General features: G+C 39.8%; 3 protein-coding genes across 6 annotated transcripts in view; 2 read left to right on the top strand and 1 right to left on the bottom strand.

Moving 5' to 3' along the window:
* nfatc3a (nuclear factor of activated T cells 3a) overlaps positions 1–12,764 on the bottom strand; it is a 313,699-nt gene that overhangs the window by 44,397 nt on the left and 256,538 nt on the right. The gene's annotated exons all lie outside the window — the stretch shown is intronic.
* Positions 1,878–8,108, top strand: tpma (alpha-tropomyosin). Of its 4 annotated transcripts, XM_020941487.2 has the most exons (10): positions 1,881–2,106; positions 2,499–2,624; positions 4,292–4,425; positions 4,588–4,705; positions 4,821–4,891; positions 4,973–5,048; positions 5,139–5,201; positions 5,291–5,360; positions 5,773–5,851; positions 6,164–6,380. In XM_020941487.2, exons 1-10 carry the CDS (start codon positions 1,993–1,995, stop codon positions 6,165–6,167), a joined length of 855 nt encoding a protein of 284 aa, XP_020797146.1. In that variant the 5' UTR covers positions 1,881–1,992; the 3' UTR covers positions 6,168–6,380. The 4 variants fall into 4 exon arrangements, with proteins under 4 accessions (XP_020797145.1, XP_020797146.1, XP_020797147.1 ...); XM_020941486.2 differs by lacking the exons at positions 5,773–5,851; positions 6,164–6,380 and adding an exon at positions 7,595–8,108 and having other exon boundaries at positions 1,878–2,106; XM_020941489.2 differs by lacking the exons at positions 1,881–2,106; positions 2,499–2,624 and adding an exon at positions 3,506–3,740.
* On the top strand, positions 8,578–11,616 carry fbxo22 (F-box protein 22). Its single transcript, XM_055155058.1, has 7 exons — positions 8,578–8,752; positions 8,911–9,043; positions 9,119–9,203; positions 9,476–9,574; positions 9,740–9,892; positions 9,968–10,133; positions 10,250–11,616. The coding sequence occupies exons 1-7, from the start codon at positions 8,622–8,624 to the stop codon at positions 10,641–10,643; spliced, it is 1,161 nt and encodes a 386-aa protein (XP_055011033.1). The 5' UTR covers positions 8,578–8,621; the 3' UTR covers positions 10,644–11,616.

Raw genomic sequence — 12,764 nt, 5'->3', positions numbered from 1 at the left:
CTAATAATATTGAAAGTCAAAGCAGATAGAGTTACTGATGACTACAGCAGACTACATACCAACAGCAGAGACCTCAGCCAGTCTGTCAGTTGTTCCATGGCTTAGGTGCTACTTTCAATGGCACCTTTTGGTTGTCTTTGTCAGGATCACAGCTGAAAGATTACATATAATACATAATATGTACATGCAGGCATGCATTCTACTTACTTAATTAGAAAAAATACATTTACTAAAAAAATTTATATCATATAATTTATATATATATATATATATATATATATATATATATATATATATATATATATATATATATATATATATATATATATATATATATATATATATATATATATAACCTGAGTTTAAAGAGTATAAAGTAAACAGGCAATGAAGGCAATAAAATGGAAGGAATTAATTAGATTTTTAAAGACATGATGTTAGTGCTTGAAAGACTGGTGTCTTACTTTGCTACAAATAGTTGGTCTAATTAACTCTATAATAGTAAAATATGTTACTGTTTGTTGAAATGACACCATTATTAGGATATTAGGATTATTATGGATTGTGAGTTAGGCTAACGGCTAAACAAAATGCATGCAGGATGTCACCTCCATAACAGCTGAGAGTTTTAAAAAGCCCCAAGGAAGACAGACCAACTCAGGGATAATGAGCACGACTGAAAACTACTAAAGAGATGAAAGCATTGTGGTATTAAATACATCAATGAACATGTGTCCAATCCTTAATGGGCTCTATTCTTCAGCTGTTCAGGAAAGAAGCATTAACATGTGACTCAATAATGCATGTGCATAAGACAACTGATGAGGAAGCAAATTAACACTGTTGTCTTATTCTTCATCGTTCATCAATGTAAAAAGAACTAGGGTGTATGACTTTCCAACTCAAAGACTGAGTCAAGCAGGTGTCCTCTGGGTGAGTAAAAAAAAAATGCAGTCAATTAAACACAGCGAAAATCAAGTGAGCATATATAGAACACAAAATATGGTAGTAGCTTTCAAAACGAAGAATTTGAGTGTGAAAACAACAGAAAATCTTGAGACACACAGTTGATGGTGTGTAAAAGTTGATTGTATGAAACGGCAACGTGTTGATCAACTCTTCCCCAGTTCTGTGCTCACACTGTGTGTGACAGCTGCTCTACCAAATAGCCGACCAGAGGCTCAGGAGGGGGCTGTGAAATACCATAGCTTCTGTATCTTTTAGTCAATGTCTTGTGCACTGTGTTGCATGTCCATATAGTCACACCTTATTCTGGAGGGACTCTTACAAGCTTGATGATAAACTTTTACACAAGCAGAGCCTATCTGGATTGTTGAACAATGTTTTGAATGAGCTGCTGAAATGCTCACTGCCAGACATAAGCTGCAGAAGATAACATGACACCCCTCACGGACAGAAAATCTTTCACAGGGGCTTATCCAATCGGATATATTTGCTTTGTCTGAATAGCAGCACCACATTAACAGTTCTTTTGGATACTGGTTTTGGCTCTTTTTATATTCACCTTTTGCTAAAATTGACAGTTTTTAAATGGCAATATGAGCATTGTTCTCCTTACAAGTTTCTGCACAACCTCCTGTGAGCGGACTTACACCTCTGAATTCTCACACTTTGCTTCCAGCCTGTCACTTGGAGGGTGCTAGAAAAAGGATAAGACGTCTTGGTGTGAGGGAGGAGTGACCTCCTGACGCCCATATCCCATCTATAGCCATAGAAGTTGTCAAACGTCTTGAGACAGCGAATCACTGTCAAGAACCAGAAAAAAGTCAGGCCCGCCTTGGCAAACAGCTGCGCTTGTGTCCAAAAAAGTATTGGGTATCCAGTAACTGGCCAGGCAAAAGGCATATTTGACCCACTACAACCCAGGCAAGCTCGCACTCCAGCTTGGCGTCCGGTAGGGTTCAGGCGCTCCGATCCTTTGAATCAGTTTCTTTTGTTTTTGGTTTGTGGAACCACCGACACTAAGCAGCCATGGATGCCATCAAGAAGAAGATGCAGATGCTCAAGCTCGACAAGGAAAATGCCTTGGACAGAGCTGAGCAGGCTGAGTCAGACAAGAAAGCCGCCGAAGACAGAAGCAAACAGGTAGGCTAGAACTTTACGCACGGTGCCGAACTGTCTTTACTGCCGCGCATCACTTAGCTCATATGTGCAACATATAACATTTAACATGAAAACATGACATAATATAACTGTATAAGTACAAAATGTATATATTGACCTTTTATATATTTGGCTCTTTGCTTAATAAGCTACATGTAAATGACGATAATATTGAGGATTTCAGTCCAACAGCCATAGCCTATATATGCTCTTGATATAGGCCTACATAGGCAATAAACGTGATTGAATATAATTATCCGTATTATGTTCTTTAATGTTAATTAGCCTATATGCATCTGTTAGCCTATCAGTGCCGTTTCTATCATGTTTCTAACCCATTTTTTGTGATAATATTATGTATTTTTGTGGCCCAGCTTGAGGATGACCTGGTGGCACTGCAGAAGAAGCTGAAGGCAACTGAGGATGAGTTGGACAAATACTCTGAGGCTCTGAAGGATGCCCAGGAGAAACTGGAGCTCGCTGAGAAGAAAGCCACAGATGTGAGTTGAAGAGAAGTGCAGGCAGAAGGACAAATTCAAAAGTTACCAATTCCACTGGACACACCACAGTGTCCCCATGACTAGAGTAGGATAAGGCCACCAACTGTCACATGGCTATTAAGTAGAAAGGGCCCTGAGGATGTACAAAATATGCACAGGTTGCCTAAATTTAGTCTGTGCTGAATTTGGAAGGGTCACAGTCTTGGCCTTCAAGAACATTCCACAAGTGTCTAAGTGACGCAAGTGTTGAGTTTCAGCGTCGTATTTTACAAGCATATTTGGTTCGCGACAGATTTGTGGCCGCAGTTGGTTCAAATGTGGCTCTCTGAAATTGGTATCAAAGCGCAATTGAGATAAGATTTCAAGTTAGGTACTCTTGAGTCATCACCCTCAGGCCTACTGTACATACTTAAACCTCTTATATATTATTAAGCTTAATAATTAATAACATAATGGCATAAAAAATAATAACATTTACAATTATTATTATTATTATTATTATTATTATTATTATTAGTAGTAGTAGTAGTAGTATTAGTAGTAGTAGTAGTAGTAGTAGTAAATGTAGTGGTTCTTTTGTAGTTTTATTTTTTGCAACAAAAAAGAGGGACGGGGGTGGGGGTGCTCTATGACGCTCGAGACTGTGATTTTGATTGGGTGCGCCCAACTTACCCACAGGGATACCAGAGATGCTCGTAAAATCACCTGAGTAAAATAGGCTTTTCAAAGACCACATCAATTATAAAAACATACCAATACAAAACAATATCTGCGCGTTTTATTTGTATATTTGGTGCTCAGGTAAATAGTTTTATTTTGAGAGGAATGGGCTACTTCCGGGTTTATGGCACGTTCCAATCCTCATCAAGGCTTGATTAAGCGGGTGGGGGCAGGGATCAAAGGCGCTGCATCTCCAACGTGTACGCCCGTGTAGAGTCCACGTTGACTCAAAAACCTAGCGTAGCCGTCCCAAAAATTGTAAAAATGGCCGGTGGGAGCTCACTAGAAGCTGTAAAGAAGAAAATCAAGTCGTTACAGGACCAGGCCGACGCAGCGGAGGAACGAGCATCTTCACTACAACGGGAACTAAATGCGGAGAGGAGCGCTAGGGAAGCAGTAAGCCACGGCTAATGATTTAAGGCAATTAGTTTGAAGGCGGCCGACGGCATTAGGCGTAAATCTGGTCAAAAAGCGTGGCTTCAAGGCCTGCTTAGCTATACTTTGTACTCGCGTATAACCAGGTAGCAGGTAGACTTGAAATGATCCAATTGTAGGATGGGCGGACATGAAGCGCCACCACCCTGAGCGTCTAAAATAAACAAACTGACCGTAAGAAACGACACGCTAACATGTCCAGCAACAGTGCGCATCCCAGACAGCAGCCCTTGCTCTGCATAATTGTAGACTACAAGAATGTAGCACAGCAAAGCATTGTTCTAAGTAACAATTGTCCCTTTATGTGATTATGGGGTGGATTGAGCACAGGATTTGTCAGACTGGCAGGACATAACAGATGCTCACGTTCATATTTGATAAGCTAAGAGACCAAAGTCATAACCAGACAGTGGGTGGCAACTGCCCAGCCCATCTGCAGTGTCTCCATGACAGAAGTATTCTTTATTTTACCATTTATTTTATCTATGTAATTTTTGACCATGTTCACTTAGGCTGAGGGTGATGTAGCTTCCCTGAACAGACGTATCCAGCTGGTTGAGGAGGAGTTGGACCGTGCTCAGGAGCGTCTGGCCACAGCCCTGACCAAGCTGGAGGAGGCTGAGAAGGCTGCTGATGAGAGCGAGAGGTTGGTATCCATAATCCAAAATGTGCACTCACTCAAGCGGTACACACTTGAGGCAGTACTATAGAGCAAATAGAGCAAACATCATTATTATTTTAATACGATATAAATTTATTCAGTGAAGTGTGAAAAATACACATCTGTAACTGACAATCTGTCTCACAGAGGCATGAAGGTTATTGAGAACAGGGCGATGAAGGATGAGGAGAAGATGGAGCTGCAGGAGATCCAGTTGAAGGAAGCCAAACACATTGCTGAGGAGGCTGACCGCAAATACGAGGAGGTGAGTTTTGTCAGCTGTCCAGAACTTCCAGCTTTGAAGCCTATGCTCTATTTTCCCCACCGGAGCAGCAGCTGTTGTGTATTGTTACTGCACTGAGTTTGTATCTTGACTTCAGGTGGCCCGTAAGCTGGTGATCATTGAGAGCGACTTGGAACGTACAGAGGAGCGTGCTGAGCTGTCTGAGGGGTAAAATTGTTAGGTTTTTATTTTTTGTTAAAAGGAACAAGAAAAGAAAATGTCTTAATACTGTTTTGTATGAACTTACAGCAAGTGCTCAGAGCTTGAGGAGGAGCTGAAGACCGTTCAGAACAACCTGAAGTCTCTGGAGGCTCAGGCCGAGAAGGTATGTTATGCAATATAATGGTGTTTTCAGATGGGATTTTTGAAAGTTTATGAGCGCATCTAACCATTTTCTTGTGGCTTTCTACTCCAGTACTCACAGAAGGAGGACAAGTATGAGGAGGAGATCAAGGTCCTGACAGACAAGCTGAAGGAGGTGAGCATACTACATATTTTCACCAGGCAAACTTTGGACTAACGTTTTGAGTCATATTTACTTATGTTTTCTTGTCTTTCTGAAATCAGGCTGAAACCCGTGCTGAGTTCGCTGAGAGATCAGTCGCCAAGCTTGAGAAGACCATCGACGATTTGGAGGGTATGAATCCTTTTTTCCTGAATCCTCTTTTAGCTTTAGTTTATTTTTTTACAACTTTGCAGCAATTGAGTATTAGTTCTTCTATAAAGTTATTGTATTGTCTGAGTTGTCTAACACCAGGCATCATTGCTCAGCTGGTTATAAGCTACAGCATTTCGCACCATGGTGCTGCTTGGCATTCTATTGAGGTGACCGGTCAAGGCCGTGTTGCCTTGTACTCACGCCTAAAACATGTGGGGTTATTTCTCTGTGACTTCCTTGGAATCTGTCACAGCTATGAGCAGCTGCACCATGTACCATTCCTATTTCTGTCCTGCTTTTTCTATCCATTTGTATTTTTCTGACTTTTTATTTCCCTTTTTTCATTGTGCCTCCAATCCGTCACCACCCCACTATTGCAAACACACAATAGATGAGCTTTATGCCCAGAAACTGAAGTACAAGGCCATCAGCGAGGAGCTGGACCACGCCCTCAACGACATGACTTCCATGTAATTGACCACCTGCTTGCCCCCACTCAATAGTCTCAACAGTTTAACGTGTGCAATTGCTCCCTCTTGTGGCATGTTTGCGTGAAAAAACATAAACCACATAAAAGCTTATCTAACATTATTATAATATATACATATTAATTGATTAGTTTGTGTTAATTTGTATGAATGTGATTTAAGTATTTCTCCCAAACCTTAACCCTATTACAACCTCCCTCTAGTCAGCAATGGTTTTGTTTTCTGTCACTTTGTTGGCATGCTTTTCATTCCTTTTCTTTTTCTCCTTCCAACATTCTTTGTTTTTCTTCACAGCTAAACACTTACTTGCACACAGAAGCCAACTGCTGGTGGAACATCATCATCTATCTCGTGCGCAGCTCTGCCCACCTTCATTATTTCTGTTTCTGTATCTCTGCACTGCCCTGTAATTACTGCACATTGGGCCATGGCTGCTGCTATCCATGTGTTCACCTCTCATGCACATCTTTGAGCCAAATTGCTTCTTGTAAAATAAACACCTTTTTCCATCTGTCAGTCTTTTACCCTTTTCTCCTGCAATGTTTCTTCCTTTTCATTTGTCCCATCTTTTTTTGATTTCTGTCTACATTTGTGTTTTATTTATTTTGTGGAGTAGCTTTTGAATAAACTCTGAAGCTCCTCTCCCATCTACTGTTCCCTTTTCTGTTTGAGAGGACTGTTACATGGTATATAGTCAGGTCTGGATAAAACAAAGATAAGATATATTTATAAGAATTGCAGTCACTTACTAAAGGGTTATATGTGCACTGTGTTTTTTAACCAGCAAAGAGTTTTCAGGGAACAATTAGCTTAGACACATTGCTCCATTGTTTTTTACTTAAATTATGCCATAAGACATCATTCCAATATTGCAAGTGGAACTTTTCAGTGCAGGGTTTTTGATATAATATAAAAATCTCAGTGTTTTGTCTTTAGAGTCTGCATCTTTTGTCTTGTACTAACCCTCCTTGTGTCTTTTCTCTTTCTTGCTTTCTGGCTGTCCAGACCATCTATACAAGCAGCTTGAAAAAAATCGTCTTCTCACCAATGAACTCAGAGTAGCCTTGAATGAGGCTTGAATCCTTGACTCCATAATTTGTTACACTCAACAAAAATACAAAATGCATGCTCATATTGCTTGAAGATAATTTTTTTTATATATTGGTTATTTTCTGGGCTGCAGCAATGCCATTTTAAGAAATCATTCCGAAGCCACCCTTTAGCCTTAAAAGAAATTCAATACTTTAGATAGAACTATTAAAAACAAAACTATACATGGCAATCAAAGCTATATAAATATAGCTACTCCTTTTAACAAAAATAAAATGTGCCTTTTAAAATTAAGCGGTCAAGCTTTTCTAACTTACAACTCAAGTATTTTAAGTATTGTTGCTGGTATTTTTATAATTTTAACAGCATAATTGTAAGTTAGCCATTGCCATACACAGCAGTTTTTTTTTTGCACAAACCAAAAAGTGACTGGTGTTGACTTCTAGTATAGGAACTATTCATTTGCTTCTTAGTAATACTACAGCCTTGACAATAGCTAATGTATAAAAAAAATACTTTTCCATATATTAGGTAGAGTGCACTTTGTACAACACCTAACTATTGTCCTTCTTCACTTAATTTACAAAAACAAGAACATGCCTAACCAACATTTATACCTTGTCTTTGTTGTATCATTTTGTAATGACTTTAACAGATTTAATGCTATATTAACAGATAAACTCTCACGTGCTCAAGAAGAGAACCTGCGTGTAAAGCAGATGCTGGATCAGACACTAATGGAGATGTGTAACCTTTGATTGAGCTTTGGTGCTCCTCTCATCTGTTCTTTATCTTCAAGTATGACTGCTTCCTCTGTACTGTACCGCTACTGCAGAAAACATGGGACCTTGTGTAATTAACTTAAGTAAACAACGAAAAACGAATGAAAACAAAGGCAAAAACGCAAGGTAGCAGTAAATACACTGTAATAGCATAGCAGGAATAGGTATTGTTTATATGTATAGTTTGGGATATTTTGCACCATATCATTGTTAATAAAGCCATATTATGAGCCAAGGTTATTTAAGAGAACTTTTTATGTGCTTTTTGTTAAACGCTGTGTTCAGTTACTTTGCTGTAATCAAATGTTAAGTGTGTATTCTCGCAATATATTTACAGTACTTTACTCCCTTGCACTGTCTAATTTTGTCTCCTTTTAAAGATGTGAATAAATTGTTTAGTTATGTTGCTTGTCTGGTATTGACATGTATTTACAATTGCACAAGAGGGGAACTGTCAGGGACTTCTACTAATTTGCAGTTATTTTTTTATGGCTATAATTCTATATAGCACAATTTGGTCATTTATGACAAACAAAGTAACACTAACTGTGGAGATTGTGCGTGAGCTGCATGATACCATGGAACTTTAAAGTTAAAAACATTACGGAAGACAAGGGGGGGGTGCTTCTAGGCCAGGTCAGGTTTGTGAAGATGCAAGCCCGTTCACAGTTGGGACCATATACAGTCTGTGGTTAAGACTCATATTTGGATACAATTTTAAGTGAACTAAAAGTCAAAAATGAAAACAAGCTTTTGTTTCAGTTTAGTTGTTGCTAAAAGTTAGACTATGGGGATTCTTACACTTTCACGGCTTTAACATGCGAAACTCTCCTCCCGACCAATAGGGAGCAGTGTGGTACCTCACAGGCGGGGTGAAAGTTCACCACAGTCGCATCAGTTCCAGAAACAACACTTGAGTTATGGGAGAAAATCCAAATCTGTCGGTTTCTGTTCTAGACAGCAAAGCTGCATATGTGCTTAGCAATGTGGCTGAAGTGGTGGAGAGAATTCTCACATTTGTACCAACCAAGTCATTACTACAAAGCGCAAGGTAACTGTTTTTGCAATGCTAATGTATGGCTAAACAAGCGAAAGTGAAAATGTGATCTACAAAAGCTACTGCCTGTGATTGTCTTAGTAAAGGGGAAAAGTCCAAAATAGTCGCGCTCTTGTTACCTAGTGTTGTAAATCTGCTGTGGTTGGTTTCAGTGTGTGTAGATTATGGAGGACCTGTGCTCGTCGAGTACTGAGAACTCAGCAGGATGTGTCCTGGGTGTCCGCCTGTGGACCGTGTAACTCGGCAGTCCATGCTCTCTTCAGCGCTCTCAGCGAGGAAGTGGAGGTAAGCCTGTGGTGCCCTAGTACCCGTAGATATGAAGTTATAAGTACTTAATATGGCCTTTTCTGTGATTGTTAGAATGTGTTTCTACTGCCCAAAACCGTCTTGGCCATTGTGGACTGCGAGACATTCAACGGACAAGATTTGTGTTATAGAAATACAGGTATTCATTGCTACTACTACTATTATTACTACTATTTTCTGTTTCATGTTATCACAAACTTCGATTATGTTTTATTTATGTACCAAAAAGAGTAGTTGTAGTCTTGAAAAGACTGAAGTGACAAATTAAAGCCATAATAATAATAATAATAATAATAATTGTGCATTTCGAATTTATTTTCATGTTACTTATTTCTATAGGAAAACCTTTATTATAATACAAGTGGTGGTAAATTTGATTTAATTCTGAATTAAATTATCTGTGTCCTGAAGCAAAAAGAAGCCGTCATGGCTCTGACCCAGTTGAGGATGTAAATCTACTCTTTCCCAAAAGCTGTGATATCATGGGAATTGCCAGCCCCGGCATTGTCTGTAAGTGTCTTGTTTAATCTTTATGTTCCTTTTAAATGTATTTGCATTATTGTTTTAAGTTAAACGCCATACTATGAAACAAAACAATATGGAAATGGAGCACCGTCAATAATGTGCCCAGTATAAATTATGACTACAACCATATGTTTTACTTTTTTTCTTTAGTAACTCCACACAGTTCCCCTATGGCACCTCCTAAAGAATATCAGGAAGGAGAGGCAGGCTTTGCAGTTATGTTTCCCAGCATTGACGGAGTTCAAATCAAGCCTTTTCATTTTTGCAAAAAAAACATCTCTTCTACAGCCATGAAAGAAGCAGGTTGTTATTATTATTTAAACATGTAACACATTTTTATCTTTATTGCTAACACTTCTCACTTAACTCTTATTTTAGGACTAATCGATAACCCAGATCTTCGTGTGGTTCTACTGTTTGTCTATGAGGCATATAAATGTGGAGGAGCACGTTTTCTAAATCAGATCCTGGGGCCATTGGCGGAGACCAAAGCTCTTGTAGCAGGGGGTCTTGTGGAAAGCGTATTCTCTCCTCCCAGACATTGGTATGTGAAACCATAACCAACAATAACATGAAATACACACCTGCTGGAATCCAAATTTGTGAATTACAATACATGATTATATAGTAACAAAGTTTTCCTTGTACATTTCTGTTTAGCTGCAACCAGGGAGCATATGGTGTAGTGGGGCTTACTTTGAGTGGCTCAAAGGTGCAGGGGGCCTCTGTGCTCTTGGATCAGGACGTCAGCACCCCGCAATCAGCTGAGGTTACCATTCGACGGCTTAAAGCGGCAAACATTCCAGAGAAAAACACCATTGGCTTCATGTTTGCCTGTTTGGGAAGAGGTCAGAGTTACTACAATAACCAGAGCAACGTGGAAGCAGATGCCTTTCATAAAGTATTTCCTAGTACTCCACTTTTTGGCCTGTTTGGCAATGGAGAAATTGGTTGTGACCGGATTATTAAGGATGACTACACGTTGTGTGACACTGACTCAGAAGGACTTCAGCATGAGTACACAACAGTCATGACATTGGTCCATCTAGGTTAGCAGGCTAGCAACTGTGAAACTGAAAATTAAAAAAAAAAAAACTTATCCTTTGAATGTAGCTGCCAAGGTTTCTTCTGACCAATCAGGAGAGTCACATTCATGGTAGCACTTTCATGACATGGACCAAGATGTAATTATAGTGGAGCTGGAGAACTTGTCAACGGGTATCGTATACAAATACCTTATTTGACACACAAATGTATATAGTACTATGTTGATTCTTTGTAGTGATTCCCAAAACATATACAACCTGGTTTGGTACATACCCAAAGTAAAATAAACCCAAAACAAGCACTTTTAATTAGGTTAATTAGGCCCTAATGCAATGTGACTATACTTGTTCCTCAAAATCAAGATGTCTTGATTAAAATTTTGTACATTTTTACACATTTTTTTTACCACTGAAACAGACAACACCGTGATGGCCTAAAACTGATTACGGTACTGCAATTTCTGTAAGAATCGTGCAGTGCCTAGATTTTGTTCACCCTATCAAATGCAGCACAACAGTGGTACTTTAGCTTTTAAGTATGAATGAGCATGGTCTTCGGTCTCAGTGGCTTGTAATTTGTATTTTTGGCAAACTTGGAGTCATCCAAATCTGTCTTGTCTAGATGATAACTTTTTTACATATACTTTTGGTATCCCTGGTCATGGCAAAAACTAGTAATAATCAAGTGTAAATGTTAAAACCAATACTGAAGATAATTGTCTTTGCATATTATTAAGCAAATCAAATCAAATTTTAGTTTAGGGGGTCCTGTAATAATATGCCTGTAGTTTACTACTTTTCATTAACTGGCCTTTTTATGAAGACTACAAGCAATTCTTGTGTATTATCCATTCTTAGTGTGTATGTAACCCTCTGAAACAAATGTGTCTGGTATCAATGCACTTTAAGAATGTGCCAAATCATATGCAATTTATCCCATAATTTCAGTTTTATTAAATCGCAATTGTCCAGTTGGCTAAATTGGGTTTCTGTGGTTCTTTCTTTGATCTATCAGACTAGCTGTGCACCCTTAAAGCAAATCACTACTTATTCTGCAAAGTGGGAACACACATTGAAAGCACACTCCCTGATAACTGAATCTCAGCCTATTAGGTTATATCTCCTCCAGCCCACGTTCATGCGCGTTTATGAGGCTCCAGTTTGATTGATGTGAGCTCTAACCATCGACTGGCTAATCCCGGTGAATGACAAACGTTTAAGCCAATTGCTGCAAAGGTAATTATATTCCCACAGTATCCTTATTTTGGGAAAGCATAAAATCGCTCATGCCACAGAGAAGGACGACCTACCGGGCGTAAAGATAATAAAATCATACGTGTGATAATCCGCTCTTAAACTGGTCTCAATCTAGAATTGAAACAATTAGCTACTCATAGGCTCTCACTCACGCACGCAGGGATACGCACGCACGTCCACCCTACCGACAACATTTTTAGATTGGTATGTCGTGACCGGAGCGATGCAAATGTCACACAGATTGTTGAGGACCAGTCTCCGACATGATAATGTGATGGTGTTTGGATAAACTGCGCTGTCGTGCGGCTGCTCTGGAAAAGGTTGGTCTGTGAGCGGAGGCTTTGTCGGTCTTATTTCAGCGCCTGGACAGCTCCTTTCCAAGGGTTCCCCGCTGCGCTCGCCGGGGAAACCCTGTGCTGAGTAGAGGACACACATCACTCTCGCCAGCCCAGCAGGACAGCACTCCAATAGCCTAATATGATCGCTGTGAAACGCGGAAAACCTGAAGTGTTCTGTTCTCGTGACGATGTTTCTTGCGATTGAGCCAGAGCGCCGCTTTGTTTTTTCACTGAAATTCAGCCAGCGCGAGTGGGAGCAGCGGAAGCAAAAGCGGCAGCAGCAGCAGTGGTGCTCATCTAAAGCAAAAGTGCTAAGGATAGCTGCAACCTACACTCACCGCGAGTCCACGGCTGTTCCACTTACTACCCTCAACACCAAGGAGTCAGCAGGCGACCACCGCCAGACACACGCTCCCGCCATCGATGCAAATGTTGCACAGGTATGTTCTTTTACTATGTATAGCTACTTCATACGGGCTATGGCAAGCGTTTTCCTTTTCAAGACTCGTTCAAGTAAGAAGATTGTTCATTGGG

The sequence above is a fragment of the Boleophthalmus pectinirostris genome, unplaced genomic scaffold (assembly GCF_026225935.1).
Source record: "Boleophthalmus pectinirostris isolate CB_2022bp ecotype Guang Dong unplaced genomic scaffold, ASM2622593v1 HiC_scaffold_19, whole genome shotgun sequence".
Lineage (NCBI taxonomy): Eukaryota > Metazoa > Chordata > Actinopteri > Gobiiformes > Gobiidae > Boleophthalmus > Boleophthalmus pectinirostris.
Note: the sequence above shows the minus strand (reverse complement) of the source record. Positions and strands in the feature narration are given on the sequence as shown.

What these genes read in the sequence shown, in the direction of transcription:
- tpma (XM_020941486.2), top strand. Translation starts at nt 1,993, where the DNA reads ATGGATGCCATCAAGAAGAAGATGCAGATGCTCAAGCTCGACAAGGAA. An exon ending in GCTGCTGATGAGAGCGAGAG is followed by an intron (nt 4,426 to 4,587) that starts GTTGGTATCCAT and finishes TCTGTCTCACAG; the next exon opens with AGGCATGAAGGTTATTGAGA. An exon ending in TGGAGGCTCAGGCCGAGAAG is followed by an intron (nt 5,049 to 5,138) that starts GTATGTTATGCA and finishes TTTCTACTCCAG; the next exon opens with TACTCACAGAAGGAGGACAA.
- fbxo22 (XM_055155058.1), top strand. Translation starts at nt 8,622, where the DNA reads ATGGGAGAAAATCCAAATCTGTCGGTTTCTGTTCTAGACAGCAAAGCT. An exon ending in TCATTACTACAAAGCGCAAG is followed by an intron (nt 8,753 to 8,910) that starts GTAACTGTTTTT and finishes GGTTGGTTTCAG; the next exon opens with TGTGTGTAGATTATGGAGGA. An exon ending in TTCTCTCCTCCCAGACATTG is followed by an intron (nt 10,134 to 10,249) that starts GTATGTGAAACC and finishes ATTTCTGTTTAG; the next exon opens with CTGCAACCAGGGAGCATATG.